Here is a 26,378-nt window from a genome sequence, read left to right as displayed (position 1 = left end):
TTCAGGTAGTTCCTGAATTTAGGAACTTACAGGACTTGGAACATCAGAGAGGGATTTTTCTGAAGTTAGACTTACAAACTAGCTCCCAAGTCTTTCTAGTTCAAAGACATTTAAAAAAAAATTTTTTTTTGTAGTTGTAATATGGACAGAATACCTTTGTTTTATTTGTTTACGTTTTATGTGGTGCTGAGGAACCCAGTGAAAGACATTTTTAATCACACTACTTTTCTCCCATAAGCTACTGGGGGCTGGGGAGGGCTGTGATGGGTGAGGAGTAGGTATATCTTGTGTGTGTTTCTTCCTGGGGAGGTTGCTCTTTGTTAAGCTGCTGGCTCAGAAACAGCTATTTTTCCAAGATCTGTCTTCTTTAATCCTCACAGAACCCTGTGAGGTAGGTGGTCTTCCCAGTGCCATTGATGAGTATGCTGGCACTTCTGTTAGATACTCCAGGCAAGGTTATATGCATTGGCAGAGCTGGCGCACACACTCTACCTTCTGACCCCCAAACTGGTGCTTTTTACAATATTCTGTCCCCTTCATGGAGAATGATTTAAGCAAGTAGAACTACTTTATTTTCTCTAAACTAATTCCTTGATATCAGGCCAGTATTTTGTTGCTGTTCTCTCAAACTTCCTTGCAATGTTATTCCTATAAAAATGCTGTATCAGGAATTTGAAATTTATAGACAACAGTGTCTCAAAATTGAAAGAGAGAACTGAAGTAGTGATGGAGTGAAAGAGAGTTTAAAAAATAGAAAGAAGGCATTAAGAGGGAAGGAAAGAGAAAAGGTAAATTTTTCCCATTTGATGCTTGGGCTCTAGTTTTGGGTTTATGTTAGGCCTTTGGAATGGGCTGCTGACATCTTCAAAGTGGAAAATTATCTTGGAACATTGACTTTCAAAAGTTTGATGGTAGTGTGGCCATCAGAGCTAAGTTTTTAGACTTCTTTCAGAGCCAGAGATACTTTATAACCAAGTAAGAAGCAATTGACCCAATTGTCCTGGGCTACACAAATGAAGATGGCGCATTTTGCCACCTTGATGGAGGTATTATTATAAGGGCAAAGAGTGTATTTAACACAGTCTCTAAAATACTGTCTTCTCCTTTGACTTTAGTCCCCTTTTGAAAAGTGCTCTGCTGTAATTTGATTGTACCCCAAAAGTTCGTGTACTGAAATCTTAATTCTTCAATGCAGCAGTTTTGGGAGCTGGGACCTAGAGAGAGATTTTAGGTCCCAAGGGGTAAGGCCCTCATTAATGGATTAATGTCTTTCCCATGGGAATGGATTAGGAGTCTAGTCTCTTGTTTCTCTCTAACATTCCTACTTCTCCTTCCACTTCTCACAGTGAGTTGAAGTAGCAAAAGACCCTTACCAGATGCCAACATCCAGTCTTGGCCTTCTCAGCCTTCAGAACCATGCACCAAAATAAAGCTCCTTCCTTTATAAATTTCCCAATCTTTCTTTTATAGCAAACAGAATTAAGACATGCCCACTTCCATTTTTTCACTTAGTTTTTATTTAGGTTTTAGTGAGGTACTTGGCAATGAGTTGACTAGATCTTGCCATATAGAATTGCAGACTCAGACATACAACATGTGACCAATTTAATGAGAAGCATAATTACAAAATATTTTATGTCATATGGAAGTAAACAAGTGTTAGTAGGGAATTGAAGTTGATAAACCTAGAAAGCCTCATAAAAGAAATGTAATTTCTAGAACTGCTTTTTGAAAAAGAAACAGTCATGAATACTGGCTATGAGTCATCTGACCTCAAAAGGTCAAGTTGGAGGAATATATTATACTGCATCAAATCAAATCTAGCTTGATATGGTTTAGCTGATCTCAGTAATTGTAAGAAGAGTATCAAATGGTCTGGGAAAAATTAACGAAGATGCTTTTTGTGACCATAGTTAGCTAATTAAATTTTCACTTAATTTGGATCAAGCTTTTTCAACCATGCCCCTGCTTTTAGGTAGGATTCACAAGAGATTTTTTTCTCTGGAGGAAGTTCCTTTAAGCTGCCTTGATGTGATGGTATTATTTGGGTCTGGTGTTACAGAGGTCCTCTGGAGTTCAAACTTGGATTCTTTGTACAATAGTCTTTTGCTATTTAAACAGTTGCTTATCATCATCATAAAATATTTCTTGGTGTAGTGGTTCTAAAACTGTTTGATCTTCAGATTTCTTTACAGTTAAAAATTTATTAATATACCCCCTAAAATTTATTCAGAACCTTGTTCATATTGGTTATTATATTTTTCTATGCAATTAAAAAATATATACTTATTAATGCATTAAAATAATAACATCCTACTGGGTGTGATGACACACACCTATAATCCTAGTGGTTTGGGAGGCTGAGGCAGGAGGATTGCAAGTTCAAAGCCAGCCTCAGCAACTTAGCGAGACCATGTCTCAAAATAAAAAATAAAAATCAGGTTGGGGATATGTCCCAATAGTTAAGCACCCCTGGGTTCAATCAATCCCCAGTACCTAAATAAATAAGTAAAATAGCAACCCATTATATATTAATATAAATTATATGTTTTAATATAATTTATTATATAACTATACATTTAAAATAACTATACATTTAAAAACATCAGAAAGTTCTTACAAATCTCTTAATATTTGCATCTAATCTGTTGTGACATCTTGTTTTATATAAAGTGTAGAAGGAAAATCTGGTCTCAGATATATATATTTGGAAAATGGAGTATTTTAATAGTCTATTCAGATAATTGAGGATGTTTTTCTTGTGTACTATATCAAAACTCTAGGGCTGGGATATAGCTCAGCAGCAAAGCATTTGCCTTGCGTTCGCAAAGCCTTGGCTTCAATCCACAGTTCCAAAAAAAAAAAAAAAAATCTCTAATTACTGGCAGTTTCTTAAATGTTAGTTGCAATGTACAAGCTAAAACCATATCCATTGACCATTGACTTATTTTACTCTGCCACTTTAAAACCCATTGGTCAAGCTAGGCATGGTGGTGCACACCTGTAATCCCAGCAGCTAAGGAGGCTGAAATAGGAGTATTGCAGTTTCAAAGCCAGTCTCAGCGACTTAAGGATACCCTGTCTTGAAATAAAAAATAAAAATGGCTAAGTGGTTAAGCACCCCTAGGTTCAGTATCAAAAAAAAACCATTGGTCTAACTTGTACTTTAAATGTATGTTTTTCCTATGCCTGATTTTCTATCACCATGCATTTGGTTATTTGGAAAATATGGGTTCATTGAGTTATGCAGATTTTCCAAATGTAAACACATTATGATTCTTTATATAATATTAACACATCACACTTGTTGATAGTCCCACTGTGAATGTCAGCAGAGTATTAGGAAGCTTTCAAGTTCATGGTGGTAGTTATATTTCCCAAAATTCCAGTTTTTACTTGCATGGTCAAATTCTATCATTGACAACAAATACTAGTTATTTTATCTGAGGTGAGAGGCTCACTTTGTTTTCAAGTCTGAGTAACAATGGGTTATCTGTGTGTTATTCTTTTGAGTAAAAGTAGTGTTTTATGAAAAAAGTAGCTAGTTCATCAGGCAGCTCAAACACATGCACAAATGCTTTTTCCTAGAAACAACTTCATACTTCAGGTTCTGCAGAAGTGCTGCAAATATACTTCCTATTTTGTCACAGAGTATTAAAAAGACTAATATTCAAGGATTTAGATTTAATAAAATTAATAATTTTTACTGCTTCATCAAAGCCATTCTCAAGTGGAATTGGCTTTTTTGGTGCTGTTGCCTTGATTTCTGCTAAGGCATGAGCAGTTTTACCCAACATTGCTTTTGCATAATTAGTGCAGATGTCAAAACAATTAAAAAAGTATAAAACCTTCTAATATTATTGTGAAACTAATTTTGATTTGATTAATGGATTTTTCTCAGTTAAAAATTTGATTATTTATTTGCTTATTATTTAAAGGAGGAGATCCATAGGAAGGTTTTTAAAAGGTGGTCTCATTTGTCTCTGAGTCCTGAAATAACTGTTTTAGGACCATCTAAGCCTGATGTAATGATTACCTTTGTCAACATGAACCTTCTACCGCCATTTTATTCTGTAGATTATCAAGAGAGCCTTTTGGTTTTACAGATCTCATTTCTGTTTGTGACTTTCTTTTAGGCTATGGTAGACCTAAACCCTTTATTCAAAACCCTTCTGCATTCTTCCCTAATTTCTTAGGAGGTAGGTAGACAAGGATTCCTAATCATCCATAATTATAAACATCCTTTGCCATATTATTTGAAGGCATTCAGAAAATATATGAAAAGAAAATACATTTCTTCCATTTGAAATGATCCCCCTACTGTTTCTCATCAAACAAGGGGACTTTAGCAATCCTATAGTCTTAAACTTCCCACTGAGAAAACTACATCTGATAGTATGTGATTATTTTCTTTTAAAATTTGTAAGCAAATTGGTGCTTATCAAATTTCTAATATGCTCTTCTTTGTCTATTATAATGATGAAACAGCTTACCCATTTATAACTCTTTAGAAATCATTTTCACAATTAATCCTATTAGCACTATAAATAATAATCCTATAGCACTTCTAAGTTTACAAGTCATGTTATGGACATTTAGTATGAAAAAATAAAAATTAATGTATCATTAGAACTGCTGGACATTGTCTATGTCCAGAGCAGTGCCAGTCACATAGTAGAACTTAAAAAATACTTGTTGAATGAATAAATGGACTTTTCTTTTCAGGCCTGTATTGATGAAAATTTGGACATGGTGAAGTTTCTGGTGGAGAATAGAGCGAATGTAAACCAGCAAGACAACGAGGGCTGGACACCCCTTCATGCAGCAGCTTCCTGTGGCTATCTCAATATAGCAGAGTGAGTGAGATTCTGTTTCTGTTGGACTGGGTAGGAATAACCTTCGTTTCTCCTCTGCTTATAGATTCTGGATTTCATAAATAGTTACAGCCTCTATTACAAATTACAAATGCACAAAGCTGATTATTTTTAAGGGCTAACAAATTATATGTTTGACATAGCTGCTAAATCCATAGCTTCTTAGTTGAAAGTTTTTGTTTGCTTCCATTTTCATGTAATTTGTTTTTGCTGGAGTATGTAGAGTTAGATTCTGTCTGGTGTACTCTCTGGGTTCACTTCTTTTTTTTTTTTTTTTGATATCTTTGTAAACCTGTTTTTTTGTTGTTGTTGTTATTTCGTTTTTAAAGTAGTGCTTACAATGGAGTTTTATTCAGCCATAAAAAAGAATGAATTGTGTCAAGTGCAGGAAAATGGATAGAACTTGAGAACATTATGTTAACCAAAATAAGCCAAACTCAGAAAGTCAAAGTTCATGTGTCTTTTCTTATATGTGAAAGCTAGAGTAGAAAAAGGAAAAACAAATGGGATGGGAATCTCATGAAAATCAAAGGGATATAATAGAGTAGATGAAAGGGGCCAGGGAAAGGAAAAGGAAAGGGAAAGGGAAAATACTGGGAAATGATTTTGACCAAATTATATTGTTATATTGTGTGCATATACAAATATGTAAACAGATCCCACCATTATAACAACTTTAATATACCAATATGAATATGAGGGAAAAAAATCAATGCTTAATACAAACAAAGGTAGAAAATACCTGGTGTGCTGGTACTAGAAAAAAGAACCTAAACATGTGGAATCAAGGAAAGGTAGGGATTGACATTTGTACTCCACATTGGTTGAATAGATACGTTTAATAAGATAACATTAGTAGCTATTAACTTACATGACAACTAGTTGCCCCTGCCTTGGGCAGAAGAATCCTTATGTCTGAAATATAAGAGGCACTACATGAAAGGTCTGTTCTGTGAAAAAAAGATCAGGGAGGTTATTTTTAAATAGGCTTTGGCAGTTGAAACATCTTTAAAATGAAGCAATTAAATATATTCTAGATGAGGATAAATTTATATTGATACACTAACTTCTTTAAATAAAATCATATTCTATGGTCCTTTGAACGATATGGTCCTTTGAAGAATAGATTGCTTGCTTGTTTGTTTTCTGGGTACGAGGGATTGAACTCAGGGGTACTTGACCACTGAGACACATCCCCAGCCCTATCTTATTTAGAGGCAGGGTCTCACTGAGTTGTTTAGCACCTTGCTTTTGCTGAGGCTGGCTTTGAACTCGTGATCTTCCTGCCTCAGCCTCCCAAGCCGCTGGGATTACAGGAGTGCACCACCATGTCCAACTAGATTGTTTTAAGGCCGTTTTCAGTAATATGATTAGAGCTTCATTACATTTCTCTTATTCAGCAAACAGAAGGGAGAATTATGTTGGCAGCTGTGTAGAGGTCTGAGAATAGCTTCCATAGAATCTAATTTGCCCACATTTCCTCGGGGAGACCCTGGTGTCTGCACTTGGTCTGGAGCCAGGGATGCTCAGTGGGAGAAGCTAAGCAAAGGGGGTCAGGACTGGGGAAACAGTAGCCAGCAGCACTGGTGTCGACTGGACTGCTTGTTCAAAGAAGCAGAGGACTGATCAGACTGAATGCTGAGGGAAATGAATAGTGTGGTTTCTTCCCCCTTATTTTCTTACTGTGTTCTAAATTAGTAAAAGTCAGTCACCTCTTTATCCCCTAGGCTGTCCCCATTTCAGAGTCTCACAGGAAAGGCTCTGATTCTCCTCCTTACTCACCAGTGCCAGCATTCTGATGCCCAAGAGTCAAATTTGATTTTACTTAAAACAATAAGAAACGTAGAACATAGTGGCTCCTCCTCTTTGAGATTCAATTATTTGTTCAGGGGGCATGTTTGTGATACTTGAGCTACAAAATCTCTTTACATTCAAGGATTCACTTCTTTTCAGCCCCCTCTCCACATATAATTTTCTAGAGGAGCTTATGCTTAGGGTTAGGATCACTTGTTTGGCATCACACTCCTCTGTGAAGCTGAGTACAAAGAAATGATTGTAATGACTTTTTTTTTTAACAAAAGTTACTTTAATTCATTTTTAAAACACAGTTCCTTTAAAAATAAGTTCAAATTTCAGAAATCTCTTGCTTAGATATTACCTTGAATGAAGTAAATCTATCAGTTACTATTTCCTCATCTAATTATTACAAATTAGACCTATGAAAGTTTATCCCAGTTGAGATGATATGGACCAGAATGCCTTGCAGAGCTGGAGTGGTGGTAGGGATGGCCTTCTCTATCTTTCATTATGCATATCATTACAGATTTTGTTTTTGCTATCATTATTTATTTATTTGCAATATGTAGCTTTTTTCCCCTTTTTCTTTTTTTTTTGCATTACTGGGGTCAAATCCCAGGTCTCCTGAATGCTAGGCAAATGCTGTACCACTGAGCTACACCCCAAGCCCTTATTATTTTTATTTTGAAACAGGATCTCACTAAGTTGTCCAGGCCGGCCTTGAACTTTTGAGCCTTGTGCCTTAACCTTCTCAGTTTCTAGGATGTCAGGCATATGCCACCACTCCAGACGGTGGCATTATTTTTTATATGATAGAATACAGTTGTTTATATTATTCAATTTGGTTATTTTACCTCAGAACCAATAAAAAAATGCTTTAGTTAAGATCAGCCCTTGGCCATCTTGTCGTTTTTCTTTATGGGGAGAAGGTGCTAGGGGTTGAACCTAGGGGTGCTTTACCACCAACCCACATTGCCAGCCCTTTTTATCTTTTATTTTGAGACAGAGTCTCACTACATTGCTTAGGGCCTCGCTAAGTTGCTGAGGCTGACCTCAAAGTTGCAATCATCCTGCTTCAGCCTCCTGAGTCGCTGGGATACAGGTGTGTGTCACCACACCTGGCTTCTTTTTGTACCTTAACGATCTTACACTTTGCATTTTTATTCCCAGGATCATTAGGAACTCTAATTTTCACAGAAGTAGAAAAGGATAAAAGGTAAACCAACTTTCTAGGACGAATCAAATACGTTCTATTTCATGTTCTGTGATATTTTTTGTCTCGTATTTATACTAAGTATGGTATATCAAAAGGAGGTTTAGAGGTTATTTTTCCCTCATTTTGATTTAAGGTGAGACAATATTAGTTAACTGGGTATTAGATTTTTATTACCAATAGTGTTTAACTTAGAAGCAGCAGATTGACCCAAGTGTATAACATTTAGTTTGACTTTTTAGTTTATTGGGATGCTAATTTATTTTGAGTTTGTCTTACCACATTTCATTTCCTTTTTTCCTCCCATAAAACAGTAGCAAAAAGACCTTTTATTAGTAATGCATTAGTAAGAATAGGAAAGCTTTATTTTCTAAGGACATGTGTATTGAGCTAATGGTTATTTCTGAGCTTCTGGACAACTATAAGGATCCTCAGGGTAAAGAGATACTACTTCATAGGTTGATATTTATTTTTGTTCTTGTCAAAGTACAAAATTAAAGAGGTTTTACTTTTTTCCCCTAAAACAGGAGAACATGGGAAAATGGAGACAGTGAGGAGAGCACAGTTGTTGTCCTCACGTTGCTTTTAGAGTGGTCTTGTCAAGGTACAGTGTGTTGAGGTCCCGAGTTAGGGTTTGGTGGGGGTGGCATTAAAGGAAGGAGAGGGAATTCAGCTAGTGAGAATAGACAGAGGCTTAAGGAGAAGAGATTGCAGTCCATCCAGTTGGAGGAAACACTGAACTAAGGGGGAGAACTGGGTGAGAATGGGTGTGTTTGGGAACAATAAGTGTTTGGGTTCCATTATAGTATAGTTTAGTCCCAACAAACATTTATTATGTGCTTATTATGTATATTAGTTGTATTGTGATTTTTCGGTGTTGGGGGCATAAAGGGGAAGGAACCAGAAGAGAGAAACTATTGAATATGGGGAAATAAAGAGATAATTGATGGACAGAATGGTGATACTTGATAGATTTAAGAATACAGATAGAGGGAGTTAACTTTGGAATTGAATAAGGTCTGTCTTCCTCTAAGACTATGAGAGAAAGAAGGAGATAGTTGAAAATTAGATGAATTGTGAATGCTTTTGAGTTTTACATATGTAGAATTGATTATATTAACAAACATTTACTGAGACACTATCAAACCAGCTACTAAGCACTGAGAAAGCAAAATCATGGTCTTAATCTAATTTTTATAGATTTTTTTTTCTTGTGCCAATTCTTTGAATGTAGTGGCCATAGTTTAATTTTGGAGGGGAGGAGGTTACTGGGAGATTGAACCCAGAGGTGCTTTACCACTGAGCCATATCCTGAAGCCTTTTTATTTTGTATTTTGAGACAGAGTCTTGCTAAATGGCTTAGGGCCTCACTAAGTTGTTGAGGTTAGCCTCAAACTTGTGATCCTCCTGCCTCAGCCTCCCAAGTTACTGGGATAAGAGGTTTGTGCCCCAACACCTGATCCATATGCTATTTTTTTAAAAATCTACAGTGTCCAAAATATGGTTCTTTGACCAATAAATGTTTATTGAATTATTGAATGAATTGAAGTTGAATTTGCAGCCTTTCTTTCCCCTTTAAGTGGGAAAGAATACCACTGACTCTGACGTAGTTTGTTCTAGAGAAAAGATGAATTAGACTTGAATTCAAAGACTGGGGCCATAGCCTCTGCTATTTTCCAGCTATGTGATTTTGAGAAAATTACTTAACATGTATGAACCTCAGTTACTTAAAGTAGGATTAGTAATATCTACACTAAGAGTCATGATTTTTTTGTGAAATAATTTTGAGAATAAAAAAGGACCCATGTAAGGTATTGAAATTATCAGTTCTTTCTTCTTCAGGATTAATTATTCTATGTGGATTTAGAATCTCCACCATTTAGCATTTTAATGTTTTTTCTTCAGTGATTTAGTTTCCTCCAAGAGTGCAGAAAATTTCCCATACATGGTTTGTTGAAGGGAAAGTTTTATGGAGGTGTGATTTAAGAGGATTTGTGCAAATTTTAATGCGTATTTTATTCTACTATTTTCACATCCACAATACAACTTAATAAACTCCACTGTGGCACTCACAAGTTTTCATTAGATTTACTTATTTATGTTGCCTCTGGGGGCTCTGTTTTATTCCTAATATCACATGCAAGGTAAGTCCTTTTGGAAACCCTGTTTGGATCTCTGGGATGTTGGACGTGTTTTAAAGACTCATGGGGGCTGGGATTGTAGCTCAGTGGTAGAGTGCTTGCCTAGCATGTATGAGGCACTGGGTTTGATTCTCAGCACCACATATAAATAAATAAACTAATAAATAAACAACTAAAAAGTGGAAATTAAAAAAAATCTACATGGTATTTAGAAACTTCTTGGTTGTCCACTAGAAATGAGAGACCGAGAGTTAGGTATGTGACTGTGAAAGAAATCCTACTATTGACATTGCTCTTGTTAGAAAATGGAGAAACTTCTAGCTCTCATTATTTAAGGCTAAGGGAGTTGAAAATTAATAATGAAACGCCTTATTTGGTGCCATATTTAAAGCCCTGAATTATGCCTTGCTCTCCACAGAACTTCAGATGCACAAGTATAAATTGATATTAGATTGACAGAGATAATATTCATCCTGAGTCTTGTTGCACAGGTATTTCATTAACCATGGAGCCAGTGTGGGTATGGTGAATAGTGAAGGTGAGGTCCCTTCTGACCTTGCTGAAGAGCCAGCCATGAAGGATCTTCTTCTGGAGCAAGTAAAGAAGCAAGGTAACCTAGGGAATATGCTGGGCCAGGAGGGACCCTCACACTGCCCCTACAGAACACAACCCTTTTTGCTGTGCAACTTTTGATTATCATATGACAAGAAAGGATTAGATCTGTCTACACAGCATTAATCATCAATTACCAACATGATATATCCTCTTAATAACTCACACAAGAATAGGCCAGATACCAAAAGGACGACCAGTCATTCCTTGGTTTTGCCATTCTGAGGTTGTATGCCCACAGGATAATTAGAAGTGACTGAAGAGTATGTGAACTTTCTTATCACTGCATATAAGTTGTTAGATCTGTTAGTTTGTTCAGGTGAGGAACCTAACATTTAGAGATTATGCTCTAAAAAGGGTTTACTTTCATTTTGTAGTTTTAGAAGAATTCATTTCCGGGAATGAATCCCAAATGAATTTAGCTCCAGGATTCTTTTCTGATATGACCCTTTAGAGCAGCCAGGGCCACTCTAACTATGCCTATTTGTTTAAAAACTGCTTTGTGCTGCAACAGCAGAGTTGAGTAGTTCTTTTTTTTAAATTTTTTTATTCATTCTTTTTAGTTACATGTGATGGTAGAGCGTATTTTGACATACCATGTACACACGGAGTATAACTTCCCATTTTTGTGTTTATATGTGAAGTTACACTGTGTATTCATATATAAACATAGGAAAGTTATGTCCAATTTGTTCTACTGTCTTTCCTATTCCCACCCCTTCTTTCCCCTTTGTTTAGTACAGTGAACTTCTGTTCCCACCCCCCCACCCTATAATAAGTGAGTCAGCATCCACATATCAGAGAGAACATTTGGACTTTAGTTTTTTGGGATTGGCTTATTTCCCTTAGCATGATAGTCTCCAGTTGCATTCATGCCATAATTTCATTCTTCTTTATGGCTGAGTAATATTTCATTGTGTGTATGTACCACAAAATTGAGTAGTTCCAATAGATTAGATGACCAACAAACCTGAAAATATTTAATACCTGGCCCATTATAGAAAGTATACTGTGAGCCTGTCTTAAAAAGATGTTCTAGGTCAACAACTGCTGTTTTTATTGCTTTCTATAGATAGTTTTATGCCCTATTGAACTGAAGGCTTTGGTGCTGTTTATCCTCCCATCTCACTCAGTTTCATCTCCTGTGATACGTTTTACAGTTTACAATTTTTTTAACAAATCAGTTTTTAAAATAGTTTTGGTTTGAAAATTCACTTTTTCTATTCTGATTGCTGACTCTTCAGTTAAGGAGTGTGCTCTTTGGGAACATGCACTCATACGTATGCCTAACTTTGTAGCACTGTTAACTCCCCTTAATGTGTGGATTTCTGCTCTGTTCTTCACTCCATTCCTCTCCCCGGATCAGACAGATAATCCTTAGGTAGCTCACAGTGTAAAAGGGAGTAGACCAAGCACAGATAAAGACTGCTAATGAAGGTGAACCTCTTTGGGTATGTTTATATTTGGGATTTTTCATTATTTTATATAACGAGGAGTGCCCCATCTCACACCTTCTTCACTGTCAAGCTAAAGGGAGGAATGTTGGCTAAAGGGAGGAATTCTCAGAGTTTCTCTATCGTGCTTTTATATTCTAAGTTCTTTTGAAAGCCGACTGTTTTTAAACCTGCAGATCACCTGCTCATCTCTAGATTACTGTGTATAGCTTCAGGTCACCTTATTTTCTGTATATGGAAACAAGCTTTAGAGATAGTTTATTTTTAAAGTACATTATACCTGAAACCAACATCTTTGATACTAATCTTTTGGTAATGAGTGGAAAAGAAAAACAGACAGGGATCAAGGATATCAGAGTTCTTGTATCATAGTGTGTTTTGTGGCCTTAAGCAAGGCATTGAAATTTTCCATGTTTATTTCCTCATTTGGTAAATGAGGATATTATATTCACCTGAAACGATTGTTTGGAAACTAAAATGATATAACATAAAGAACTTTGAAGTTTATAGTTTTGTACAAATATTATAAGTAAAAATAATATCCCCTCTGATTTTTATGTTCTGTTGAAAATGATTTAGGCATGTTCCCTCAATGGATCTGCATCACATAATATTTAGCCTGATGATTTAACCCTGGTAAGATCATTAATGTGTGTGCAAATTCCGCTGCTTTTCTAAATTTGATGACTACCCAATTTGATAACTAAACTCTTACGTGTGATATTTATGATGTGTCTTGAATCTAAGGAAAATACCCTGTCCGGCTTGAGTGGAGTTTTAGTAACGCTGGCTGTCTGATATCCGACTTCTATAGGAGTCGATCTAGAGCAGTCAAGAAAAGAAGAGGAGCAGCAGATGTTGCAGGATGCCCGCCAGTGGCTCAACAGTGGGAAAATAGAAGATGTGAGGCAGGTCCGCTCCGGAGCCACAGCCCTCCATGTGGCTGCTGCCAAGGGCTACTCCGAAGTCCTCAGGTATTCTCCATTTGTATCCATCAGTGGTTTGGTTTAGTGGGACAAGATGAGATGACTGAAAGCAGAAGCTAAATTAGACCTTCAACTACGATGTTTCCCTTTTTGCTGGTTTCCCCTGATCATGCAGTTGTTTGTTGTGGGTGTTAGGCCACAGATGGTCTGCCTCCCTCCTGCCATCCCTCTAGCTTCTCACTGATACCTATGATATGAAACATAGTTAACACTGACCTCTTCCGGTTCTGTGAACTTGTCATTAATTCCTCTGCAACTTCCTCCTCTTGGGACCTGCATTGCAGGACACACCTGTGATCATTTTGGTCCTTTTTGACTTAAAGAATTTCTTTGGGCTCATTAGATTAATCTTACAGGTCTTGAATATGTGCCTAGGGTAATCAAACTTACATGAGGCATTTAGATTCTACTCTGCCTGTTCCAGTTTTTTATGTAGCTCAGTACTTCATGTTGACAGGCTTTTCCAAAAATATGAGTTGCTAAAGGCACTGTATGTGCTGTTGCTGCTGCACTCTTTCAGTGTTCTCTATTCAACTTTATACAGGGTTTCTAATAGGTGTGGCAGTGTGTTGTACTCCATTTCTGCCCCACTGGGACATCCATACTCTGCTCAATTCTAGAAAGATTTCTGGAGTTGCATGATAAAGGGCCTTAACCAGCTCAGTGCAATTTGAGACTTCTGGAATAATATCATTACTCTTGTATAACATGGATACAAGTTAGATGAAAGCTTTATAGTTAGTATCTGCAGATATTCTTGGAAAGCAAGAGGCATGAGATTCTATAATAAACCTATGATATTGTGGAAAGACCAACCAGAAAGTATCCTAAAGAGATATGAGTCCTCATTTTATGTTAATTTCTCCTTGAACTGGAGAATGGAAAGCACATCCTATCATAGAGTTGTATGATTTGGCCAGTTGAATTAGGTTTTGGTTAATCTCAGGTACACACCTATGTATGCTCTCCCCTTGTATGATATAACATGGATATGTGTAGGAAATACCATGTGTATGACCTTTTTGAGGGGATAAGTTAGAAATCATCTATGATTTGTGCTCAAAGTAGCAATTATGAAACCTTCGCTATGCCTTAGAGGATAGAAGTAATCATAGGATCCCTGTAGTTCGGGGCTCAGTCTGAAATATCAATTGGATGATAGCTTATTTGGTAGAAAACTGTAAAATCGAAGAGAGAAATGTAATATATTTGGGGTTTTCTTCTTAGGCTTTTAATTCAGGCTGGCTACGAGCTCAACGTTCAGGATCACGATGGCTGGACTCCCCTCCACGCTGCAGCACACTGGGGAGTGAAGGAGGCTTGCTCCATCCTGGCAGAAGCACTCTGTGACATGGATATCCGAAACAAACTGGTCAGTGAGTCTGAACCTCTAAAGGGGCGATGAGATTGGTGGTTGAATCTTTAGACCAAAAGGCTTGCAGTCTCTCCAATGGCCAGGTGACTACTCTGGAGAAATGTGCACCACTGGTAGCTTCGATGTTGCCCTCACCTGCCTGCCCCCACCTGTTATCAACACAGAGATGTGTTGCTACATGAAATAAAACCCCACTAATCTGATTGTCTGTTTCTATTCATGTTGAAGCTCCTAAAACAGACAAATAGGAAGAAAAGATATTTCTTCTGCGAAGAAAAGAAAAGGGGGGGGGTGGCTTTTTAGAAACCCAAGGCCACTATCTATGGTGAAATATGAAATATTTTGTTATTTTTCAAATCAGTCTTTTAATAGCTGAGCTCTGTTCACATTGAGTCATTTAAAAATATTATATTGACAAAGATCCTTGATTTTTGGCTGAAAACAACCTTATTCAGCCTCACTTTGAGCATTTTAGAAGCCCTGGATTCTATCCCTAATTTTCTAAGAATTAAGAGATAATAGACTTTTTTTTTTTTTTGGTACCGGGGATTAAACCCAGGAGAGCTTTTCCACAGAGCTACTTCCCCCAGTCCTTTAGAGTCAAGGTCTCATTAAGTTGCTGAGGGTCTTGCTAAGTTGCTTAGGCTGGCCTCGAACTTGTGATATGCCTGCTCAGCTTCCCAAGTTGCCAGGATTACAGGCGTGCACCACTGTGCCTGGTTTGGACTCTTAATTAGTAGATGTTCTTACCTGCCTCACATCTCTCTTGGGTCCTGGTTTCATTCTCAGACTATAGGTCAGAGTCCTTAATTGGGCTGATGTTTTCTTAAAGAGATAATCTTCCCCTCTGCCCTTTTCTTACTTAAAGGGAGATGATTTCTGTGACTTAATCTTTGGTACACACGTTTCCTGAACCTCCCTCAGAGGTTTCTAAGAGCCCTTAATAAATTTACCACTGCAATTAAGACCTTTTTAGGCCTACAAGTAGGCCTTTCCCTTGATTATTTGCCAACAGGCAATAAACATTAGAAATGGTATGGTGCTATTTCCTCAATCCTGTTTTGCACAGTATAAAGTTCTATATTTAATGGATTTGCTGTTTTTTCTAGTGTTTTCTCTGTAATAGATGAAGGTCTATCATAATGTAGGATAGATTAATTTGGTAAGCAGCTACAGGTTGAGTATCCCTAATCCAAAAATCTAAACTCTGAAATGCTCCAAAATCTGAAACTTTTTGAGTGCCAGTATAATGTCCCAACTGGAAAATTCCACACACTGAAAGCACAAAATTATTTAAAATATTGTATAAAATAACCTTCAGTCTATACCATATAAATTGTACATGAAACATGAATGATGTTTGTGTTTAGACTTGGCTCCTTATCCTCCTTATATCCCATTACGTATATGCAAATATTCTAAAATCTGAAAAATGCAAACACTTCCTGGTCCCAAGCATTTTAGTTAAGGGATACTCAGCCCATATCATTGAAATCTAAGGCAAAAAGTGAATATTGAGTAGTCCCTGATAAAATAAAGTTATATAATAACTGCTTCTGTTTTCTGTCAGTTATTGTGCCCCTTTTCTTTGCCAGGGCCAGACACCATTTGATGTGGCTGATGAGGGTCTTGTGGAGCATTTGGAGATGCTCCAGAAGAAGCAGAATGTGGTGAGCTGTTGTTTCATACTTTGAAAGCTATTCTAGCAGTTTGCAGCCTACAGTGGGTATGTTAGTTGCTTGCTTTTTATTATGTCCACTGAGAACTGAACTGGACATTTCTGCATTCCAAAGGTAGTCATTGTTTCCTTCAGGAACTATCAAGAGTCTGTTAGAAGGAAGTATTCTAGAAACCATTGTTGTTAAAGTTTTCTTGTTGTAAAATATCCTTCAAGCAGATGAAAGCAGCAAACAAACAATAACAACAAAAAACTAATAATTACCCTTGAGCGCTAGAAAATGCATATGTTCCAATCAAGAATTTTTTTCCAGATGAATACTAGAATAAAGGACTCCTCATAACTTTATTCTTTCTCTTATTGACTAAAAATATATAATTTAAAGTATATTAATTATAAAGAAGAATATTTATGTTTCTTAACAAATATAAAATGCTAAAACAGTTATTCAGTATTGGACAGTACTTGACCATTCATACTTATTCCAGACTCTGTGAAGCATCCATAATTCAGTCCTCTCTTCCTTCTTCTTCATTTTAAAACTTTTTCTGTCTGGTTGCGTGTGCCTTTACACTCAGTGCCGTGCACACACCTGATGCCCTTGTACAGAATGCAGAATGGAAAACCACCCCCAAGAGATGAAGAATGAATACATCACATTTACTCCCCACCAAGGGATGAGTAACTTGGTGAGGAGAATAAAGAGCAGTGACCACAGGGTAGAAGAGAAAAAAAAGAATCACTAGCTTTCCTGGAATATAGCAGCAACAGTCTTCCTCATACAAGATGTATACTTTGCATAGTTAGATTTTTAAAAACTTTTTATTCTGAAATAATTGTTCCACTCACAAAGAAGTTACAAAAATCATACAGAGGATTCCTATCAATCTTTTACCAAGCATTGTCAGGTATTGAATCTAAATAAATATCTTCACTGAATAACACTTCTACAGTAATGATAAGGGTACATACCCATGTCTTCTGCATAACTTTAGGCTCTAGGGATAGAAATACATATTGTCTAGCGCATGCATCTAAATACCATTCTAAGAGCTAATTTCCCATTTGTTACCTGTGTTTTATTTAAAACTATTGCCAACTTATTTTAGTTATAGATCATGTAGAATTCTTTCCAAGTTGCTGCTGGCCTTCAGAAGCTAGGATTTTTTAGGGTTTGGGTATTCAAAGCAGGTAGTTTTCTTGAAGTGCTAACACCAGGATTTCTCATTTCTAATCTGGATGAGGATTTTCTCCATCATTTTCCCCCTAAGGAGACCCAGCTATGTGCTTCTCCTTTCCTCAGTTTCCTCTCCCCTACTTCCGTGTTAGTCCTGTCCTCTTCAGGATTACAGTGACATTCTGGTTCTTCTAAATGCTGGTGAATTCTCACTAGTAGTCAACTTCTTTCCTTTTTTCTCTGTTTTATCAATTTTTAGCTTCGAAGTGAAAAGGAGACACGAAATAAACTCATTGAGTCAGACCTGAACAGCAAGTTGCAGAGCAGACTCTTTAAGAAGTAAGATACTTGGGCTTGAAGAATGGGATAGCTGTGTTCTGATATGTTAAACTGACCTTGAGGATTTATATGGTGAAGAAACTCTGACTTTAGCAGATCATCTTCAAACATGCGGGAAAGTTTCGGGGGCAAGGAGATGGCATTGATATGGGTAGAAAAACACTGAGAATGGGTGAATATGCCTTAAACTTAGAAATTAATTGAGACTGCATGCATGCAGCGTTTCTTCTATCCTCGCTCAAGGGTTCTGAGTCCCACCTACGCCCCCTTACCACACTGTCAGTTCTGCTGTTTACCACTGTTGGTGTCTTGCTTGATTCCTGGCATGTAATAAGTACTGAGTAAGAATTTGTTAAATTTCTGTCTTTCACTATCTATCTGTCATCACAAGTCATGTTTTTTTTTTTTTTTTCTGTATGTTGAACAGGCCAGATCTCCTCAAGTCATAATTCAAGAATAAATACTAAACCTTAATCTGGAAAAAAAAAAAAAAAAAACCCAGGGTTCAGATGAACAACAGATACAAAGAAGGATTTTAATGTATTTGTTATTACTTCAATATATAGGTTTATAGATTTGTTCTCTTTATTATATCTCTTTATCAGTAAACTAAAACTGTTTATTACTTCTGAATTACATTCAAATTGTGTCTTTAATTTAGCAAAGAGAAGATGCTGTATGAGGAAGAGACACCCAAGTCCCAAGAAATGGAGGAAGAAAATAAAGAATCCAGCAGCTCTAGTTCAGAAGAAGAGGAAGGTGAAGATGAAGCTTCTGAGTCAGAAACTGAGAAGGAGACAGGTAATGCAAATATCCTCCATTTCCACTGCTTGTCAGAAAGCTAGCCAGGCCTCAACGCACTCCAGAAAGAACTTCAAATTTAGTTTTCAAAGATAAGAGATCAAATTGCTAGAGACAACTTGGCTATAAAAGCTGAGTTCTGTTAGAATATATCTACCAGTTCCTATACAGCCATGTAGTAAGGTGCACAGAGAATCTTGTGTGAGGGAGCCAACTGTCCTGATCTTGGACTTGTAAGTAACATCAAGACCAGACTCAAATTTTCCAAAAAGTCAAAATGCTGAAAGGTAGGGATTTTTTTAAAAATATTTTATGTGTTTATTTTTATAAATATTTTAATTTTTAAAAATTTGTTCTAATGACAGTAGAATGCATTTATGCATTTTGATAAGTCATACATAAATGGAGTATAATTTCTCATTTTTCTGATTATACATATTATAGGATCACATTGATCATGCGGTCATATATGTACATGAGGTAATAATCAAACTGTTTCACTCTACTATCCTTCCTACTCCCCTACCCCTTCCCCTCCCTTCAGTCCCTTCTACCTAAAGAATAGAGTTACTTTAGATTAGGTAGAGATCTTAAAAGGGCACTTTCGGTCAAATACTTTTGATGAACTGATGGAAATTTGCACTTAGTTCTTGGGTTAGTTTAATTCCCTAAACAGAATCCTAAAATCTTTCTTTTTTTTTCCTTCTCCTCATTATATAAGGCTTCTTCAGGTCCTGAGTGGAGCATTGAAGAAGGAACAAAACTATATTTACCTTTATGATTGTTTTTGGGGAAGGAGAGTTACTGGGAATTGAATTCAGGAGCACTCTATCGATGAGCTACACCCACCCCCCTTTCAGTTTTTCATACAGAATCTCACTAAGTTGCCAAAGTTGGCCCTAAACTTACGATCCTCTGTCTCAGCCTCCTGAATAGCTTGGATTACAGGTGTGCACCACCATGCCTGTCTTACCTTTATGATTTTTTTTTTTTTTTTTTTTTTTTTTTTTTTTTGGTGCTAGGGATTGAATCCAGGGGCGTTTAACCACTAAGCCACATCTCTAGTCCTTTTTTCTCTGTGTCTGAGGTTGGCTTTGAACTTGAGTTGTTCCTGCCTCAGCCACCCAAGTCACTGGGATTACAGGCCCTATATGACTTTCATTGATAACATATACAGTCATCCCCTGGCATTCTGGGAGACTGGTTTCAGGACCCCTGTAGATAACCAAAATTCTTAGATGTGCACTTTCCTTATTTAAAATGGCACAGTATTTGCATATAACCTATGCACACCTTCCTATACCTTCAAATAATTTCTAAGTTACTTATAATACACAATGCAATATAAATGCTAAGTCAATAGTTGTTACACTGTATTATAGAGAATAATGATAGGGAAAAAGTTTGTACATGTTCGGTATGGGTACAATTTTTTTTTTCTTGAGTATTTTCAGTCCATGTTTAGTTGAATTCATGGAGGTAGACCTACAGCTATGGAAGGCCGACTGTATATCATATGGAGATTCTTAAGTTTATTATTTGACAAGATAGGAACCCTAACAGTGAGAATGAGGTGCTGAACATGGTTACATCATTAAGCTATAAAATAGCTCATAGGTTTGGTTTTGTGAAGTCAGGCAATCATTGAGAAGAGATAAACTGGATTTTACTGAATAGAGATTCAACTGCAAAGAATAATTCTCATAGATAATTAGAAAGAAATGATAAGCTATTTTATAGTACATATGCCCTGCATTCATTGGCATATTATCCCTCCAGATTTGAGTCCATAAAAAAGTGACATGTTTCCAGCTAGAAGATCAAGTTAGAGGGGAAGAGGTCACCCATTAAGTTTATTAGGGAGTCTGTGTTTTCCTCTGAACTCTGTCATAGCTAGCCTATCCATAATGAAGATATTTAACTTACTCTGTTGTCTGGGCCCCAGCTTCTGATGATGCCTGGCTTTGCCGATATGGTTTCCATCAATCATGGGAGAATACTACCCATCTTCATGTCTGAGGCTCATTGACTGTCACCAGAGGAGGACAGAGTCTATCTGTTCCATAGAGAAGACAGACACCAGCTAGGTTTGCAGTATAGGAGTTGACCTTATATTCATTGAGACTTGAATTTCTGTTACTAATCAGCTGTAGCTTGCTCTGGAAATGCTAGTGTCAGTACTTCACAAGATTTATAAATGTGTTTCTTTTTTGTCCTTTGTATTATTTATTGAGCACTGACATATTGCAGAGTTTCAGATATTACCTGGAATTAATATTGGGCTTGCTCTATGCCATATCTACTAAGGTATTAGAAAAATGGGAGGGAGCTGCCTGAACTCCTGGCATTGCTTGTGATTTGTACCACCCCCTCAGGTCTCATTCCGTGCAGCCCATCTCCACACTGCTGTTGGAGTATAGTATCTGCAACATGGCTAAGGCAGAAGGATCACGAGTTCAAAGCCAGCCTCTGCAAAAACGAGGCTTTAGCAACTCAGAGAGACCCTGCCTCTAAATAAAATACAAAATAGGGCTGGGGGTATGGCTCAGTGGTCGAGTGCCTCTGAGTTCAATCCCCAGTATCCAGGAAAAAATACACACACACACACACACACACACACACACACACACACACCTACACACCTACAGTACCCTTATAACCATGATATACCTTAATTTAAAAACCTATGACTACCTCCCTCACTCCATCTTTGCCTACAGAGGAAGTCCCAAACTCTCAAGACCTTTCACATCTACCTCCAGCTGACCTTTCCAGTGCTATACACAGGCAAAGGCATATTGTAGTCAGACCATATTGCTTGATTTCTTCAAAGATACTGTCATCTCTCCTGCTCTTGAATGTTTATTTGCACTTTAGAATTTATTTCAGGCCATCAAATGCTTGTTATGTTAGAATCTTTAGAATCTAGCAGATTGAAAAGGTGCTTTTTGAGTTTTTTCCGATACTAGAATCTGCAAAGAATGGACCCCTTCCCTGTTCTCCCACCCTACAGAATTGCTCTCCTATTTGTTTCCCTCTAGCACCAGGTACTTAATTCTCTTCTAGTTCTCATTGCTTTGACTGGGAACACTAGGTTTATTATTATGCCCTTATTATTGTGTCTCAGCACAATGCCTGGCACGTGACACACATTCACATTCATTAAATGTTTTATGTTGAGGGTGGCTAGTGGGGGAATAGAAAGGCATATACATGAATAACATACATATCATTTGAGAGAGAAAAATGCAGTCAATGATATTCACTAGTAAGAAAGATTATGTATAGTTCAGGGAATTGTAATGAAACTTTATATCTGCAGTGTATTTTACTTCACAACACACATTTAAATAGTTTTATTTAATTCTATAATCACACTCTGGGATATATATCATTATCACCACTTTTTAGAATTGAAAATTGACACTGTAGGAGGTTAAGTGAATTAGCTTTCATAGGTAGCACACCTGCTTCTGATCTGGAGCTCCTCAGAGTAGTAATGGACCAGAGAAATTATCTGCACAAGAAATGAAAGATGAAACTGGGAAAGGTTGAGATCCCTAATGGAGAGACTGAAGAGAAAAGAGGTATAAAAGAATCTTGATATACTGTGCTTAGGATGTGAAGTGGAAGGAAGTGAAATGGAATTAGTGAAGGAGGCCAAGAAGTTGTGATCAGAGAGATTGAAGAAAACCAGGATGTATATTTCTACCTCAGAGAAACCAGGGCTGTAGTGGGAAGGGAGAACCGAAGGATGACATAGCAATTAGGAAGTCACTAGTAATCCTAGAGAGCAGTTTCACTAGCCTGGTGTGGGCAGAAGCCAGATGGTTCCAGCAAGCTTCCCCACTCATTTCTGTAGTTCTCTGCCAACTGAAATTTCACTTACGTACCAAATCCCAGCTTCAGTCAACTTTTTATGAAGCCCTACCATATAGATACATGGTTTTCTTCCCTCCTCTGATTCCTGTATCTATTTGTTTGAACTTCTGGGGTATTACTATTTTCCTACTGCTTAATATTTGAATTTTTTTTTTCTCTCTTCCCTTCTGCTCTTCCCCCACTGGCAAGCTTTGGAAGCACTTAAAAGTAATATTTCTTGATCAGCTTTCTGTGTGCCATAGTTCCTAGCACAGGGCCTTCTATAAAGGTGCTTAAAAAATATGTGGGGAAAATGCAAAGAAGTGGATCATACCAGAACCTTTCCAAATCTTGCCTGTCACCTGTGTCATACTAAACAATACTTGTTAAATGCTTTTATCCCAATTTTAAAGACCCACAGATACAACCTTTAAAAATGATAGTTTTCATGTGTCTTATATGTGCTCTAGTAAAGAATATTATATTTTGAGGCGAATGTAAGCATTTTGATTAGAATTTCTCTTCTTCCCCATTTATATATTTGACATATATTTTGTGTATCAGTTATTTATTGCTGAATAAAAATTATCCCCAAACTCAGTGGTCTAAATAATTCTTTTATGTGTCTCCAATTCTATGGATTGACACTTTCAGAAAGGCTCAGTTGTGTGACTTGTGTCTCCTCCTTATGGTAATGCTGGAGTCACTCATGTTTGTCTAGTCAGTTGGTGACTCATCTAGGGGGATGACTGGTCCTAGATGGCATTACTTGTTAGTTAGCCAGGATGGTTAGTACAAATGGGCCCTGTGTTTCCCATCTTCCAGCAACTTAGCTTCTCCTTCTTCATGTGGCAGCAGCTTCTGAAAGCAGTCAAAGGCCACGGCTCAGGGTACAGGCACTTTTAAAGCTTAACTTTTGTCACTTTTGCTAATGTTTCTGTGACCATAGCAAGTCACCTAGCAAAGCCCAGAGTTGATATAGAAAGGTACTGCACAAGGGGATGGATTCAGGGAGGCATGATTTGTTGGAAGCTATTACTGTAACAATCTGTCACCTTTGGCTAATAAGCTGGATTTCTCAGGGCTGGAGATACTCAGTATTTAAAGAATAACTTGAATATTCACAATAACCCAGAATAATAACATTGGTTTAAAAAAAAAAATTAAGGGACTTACTATGGCCAGACAACGAACTATGCAATTTTAAAATGTAAAATCTAGTCTTTATCACAATTCTCCCAAGGCAAAACTCAGTGAGAAAATAGAGATTCAAATATAAGTAAACTTTCTAAGTCACACAGGATATGGCTTAAAATTATCACACAATTTTTAAGTAGGCGACTCTGGGGTTGTTTCCAGAGTACATAAATCATAAGTACATTCACTTGGTGCAGGCACGGTGGTAGTTATTTAGTTTGTAGTAACAAACAACACAGAGAAGCTTTCTGATTAATAACCTTATTGATGTGAACCATTCCTATTTATATTATGTGAGTTCAGCAACTAACATCATTCTGTAGCTCAACCTGCATCCTCTATAATCTTTTTTGACCTTTATTTCCTATTATAACCTTAGGAATAGCCACTATTTAAAGTAGGCTGACCATTTCACTGACCATCAGCTATATGTCTTTTGATTTCTGAGCCATTAATCATGCCCCTTTTTCCTCTGCTACCTGCCAGTCAGCACTGTCTTCCAACTTCCTCTGTGGTTCCATTTCTCTGGAGTACCCTGATTAATGTAGCAGTTGTCCCTGTTTCCTCACTCAGAGGATCTGCCTCTTCTGAAATCCTCTAGCACTTGTTGATCTGAATCAACCACTTTAATACCTGAATTTTATATGATAATATGATATTGTTTCTTATTATTGTAAAGTACTATATCTCTTTCTCTTGATTGTAATTACCTAGAAAACAAAGTCTATCTTGCACTTTTTTTCCCTGCCCAGCAACCCCCAAACACAGATTCTTCCTAAGTAGTTACTAATGAATTTTATATATGATTTTACTAAAATATGGAGACAATTTTCAGTTTTCATCTGGAAATTGGAGTTGGAGCTTACCAAGATGCAAGATAGGAATACCACTGAGTTTATTTTCTTCTGTCCACAGTTGATAGAGTCATCTTAGTTTGAGTTTGGGGATTACATGTCCCTAAAAATCTGTTCTGATAACAAGTCAACCTTTTCTGTTAGCAGAAAAGGACATGTACACACAAAGATATGATTTTCATATTTGCACTTGTTGCTTCTCTTGTCTTAAATAACAGATAAAAAGCCAGAAGCTACTGTCAACCATTCCAACTCTGAAAGCAAGAGTAGTGTCATGGAGCAAATACCAACACCAGCTCAGAATACCTTCTCTGCCTCTTCTGCTAGGAGAGTGAGTACTTTGGAATTAATTTGGGTATTATATTTCACCCTACTGCAATAACACATGTTTAGGAAAGACTCAAATGTATATTTTTTGTAAAACCATAAAGATACACTTTTGCCTTAGTCTGCTTCTATAACAAAATACCACACTGGTTGGCATAAGCAATTGAAATTTCTCACAGTTCTGGAGACTGGGAAGTCCCAGATCAATGTACCAGTTGATTCAGTTCCTCATAAGGGCTTTCTTCCTGTCCTGAAGATGGCCACCTTCTTGCTATGTCCTAACATGGTGGAAAGAGAGGGATCTCTGGTGCCTCTGCTTCTTCTTATAAGGGTACCAGCCCTGTTGAAAGAGAGCCCCACTCTGTTTACCTCATTTAACCATTACCACCTCTTCACAGGTCCCATCTCCAAATACAGGCGTAATTGGGTTAGGGCTTTATCATATGAATTTTGTAGGGACACAAAGAGTCAGTTCATAACATTGCCAAATGTTACTACTTTTTGTAAAACCATCACCAGATTTGGCGATAGATGTGTTAAGATAACATAGAATAGAGTAGTCTGAGACAAAAAAAAAAAAAAAAAAAGTCTTTTCCTGTTCTTTTCACATCCAAGGTTAAGATAACTATATATGGCCTGGGGTTGTGGCTCAGTGGTAGAGCGCTTGCTTAACAGGTGTGAGGCACTGTGTTTGATTCTCAGCACCACATACAAATAAATGAATAAAAAATAAAGGTCATCAACATCTAAAAAAATTTTTTTTAAATGATAACTATATATAAAGTTTAGACTGGTCTGGGAAAATATCTGGCATCCAGAAATAATTGTTTTGATAACTATTCTCCTTTTCCTACTTCTCACTAAAACTTTATTTCCATGTCTTTTATACTTTATGATAGGTAAAGGGCAGAAGTAGAAAGAACTTGTTGAAATTCCAGAGGCACTTCCTGCTACAATCTGTAGGCTCCTGGTCAGTGAGACAGAGTTGGATGATGATCCACTCTACAAAGAACAAAATTGGTTTTGAAGTTAAGAATTGATCTGAATTCTTTGGAGTGGAGCTGTTGAAAAAGCCGTGTGGCTTTGGAGATACTTATTGATCTTAGTTCCTCATGAATTAGAAAGATGGGCTTCAGGTATCCTTGTGGAAATGAGAGAACAAGTCTCGGTTATTTATTTATTCCTAGAAACATCATTGTTAATCATTTCACAGGTTTCAAATAGAATGCAGTACTCATTCTTTATCCAGTCACTTGGTTGTACCTCATATACTGTCACTGCTTCTAGGTGGGACTAGATTTCCTATATTTTTATTTCATTTTTAATTTTTTACTCTACTGGGGATTGAACCAAGGGTGCTCTACCACCAAGCTACATTCCTAGCCCCTTTTTATTTTTTATTTTGAGACAGGGTCTCATCTCACCAAATTTCCCAGGCTGGCTTTGCACTTTTGATCCTCCTGCCTCAGATTCCCAAGTCGCTGGGATTACGAGTGTGCACCACATCGCCCAGCTAGACTTCTACCTCATAAAAAGAAAAATACTAAATTTTTAAAAATACAAGCACATGCAGTACTAATTCCACTTTGCTAAATAATACTGGGAAAGGGGGAAAGATTCCCCTAAGAAGTAGGGTAACTTGTAAAAAGGAAGGAGTACATACATGTGTACATTCAGGTATACTAACGAAGA

The 26,378-nt window shown here is 37.1% G+C and overlaps 1 protein-coding gene across 6 annotated transcripts in view; it reads left to right on the top strand.

Annotated features, from left to right (window-relative positions):
* Ppp1r12b (protein phosphatase 1 regulatory subunit 12B) overlaps window positions 1–26,378 on the top strand; it is a 206,986-nt gene that overhangs the window by 51,898 nt on the left and 128,710 nt on the right. For all 6 annotated transcript variants that reach the window (XM_047520111.1, XM_047520110.1, XM_047520108.1 and 3 more), the window contains exons 2-9: window positions 4,726–4,856; window positions 10,517–10,635; window positions 12,906–13,065; window positions 14,305–14,449; window positions 16,048–16,122; window positions 17,567–17,646; window positions 18,308–18,447; window positions 24,578–24,690. In XM_047520111.1, coding sequence (XP_047376067.1) covers window positions 4,726–4,856; window positions 10,517–10,635; window positions 12,906–13,065; window positions 14,305–14,449; window positions 16,048–16,122; window positions 17,567–17,646; window positions 18,308–18,447; window positions 24,578–24,690 — 963 coding nt within the window. The remainder of the gene's footprint in view (window positions 1–4,725; window positions 4,857–10,516; window positions 10,636–12,905; window positions 13,066–14,304; window positions 14,450–16,047; window positions 16,123–17,566; window positions 17,647–18,307; window positions 18,448–24,577; window positions 24,691–26,378) is intronic.

This window comes from Sciurus carolinensis, chromosome 12 (assembly GCF_902686445.1).
Source record: "Sciurus carolinensis chromosome 12, mSciCar1.2, whole genome shotgun sequence".
Lineage (NCBI taxonomy): Eukaryota > Metazoa > Chordata > Mammalia > Rodentia > Sciuridae > Sciurus > Sciurus carolinensis.
Note: the sequence above shows the minus strand (reverse complement) of the source record. Positions and strands in the feature narration are given on the sequence as shown.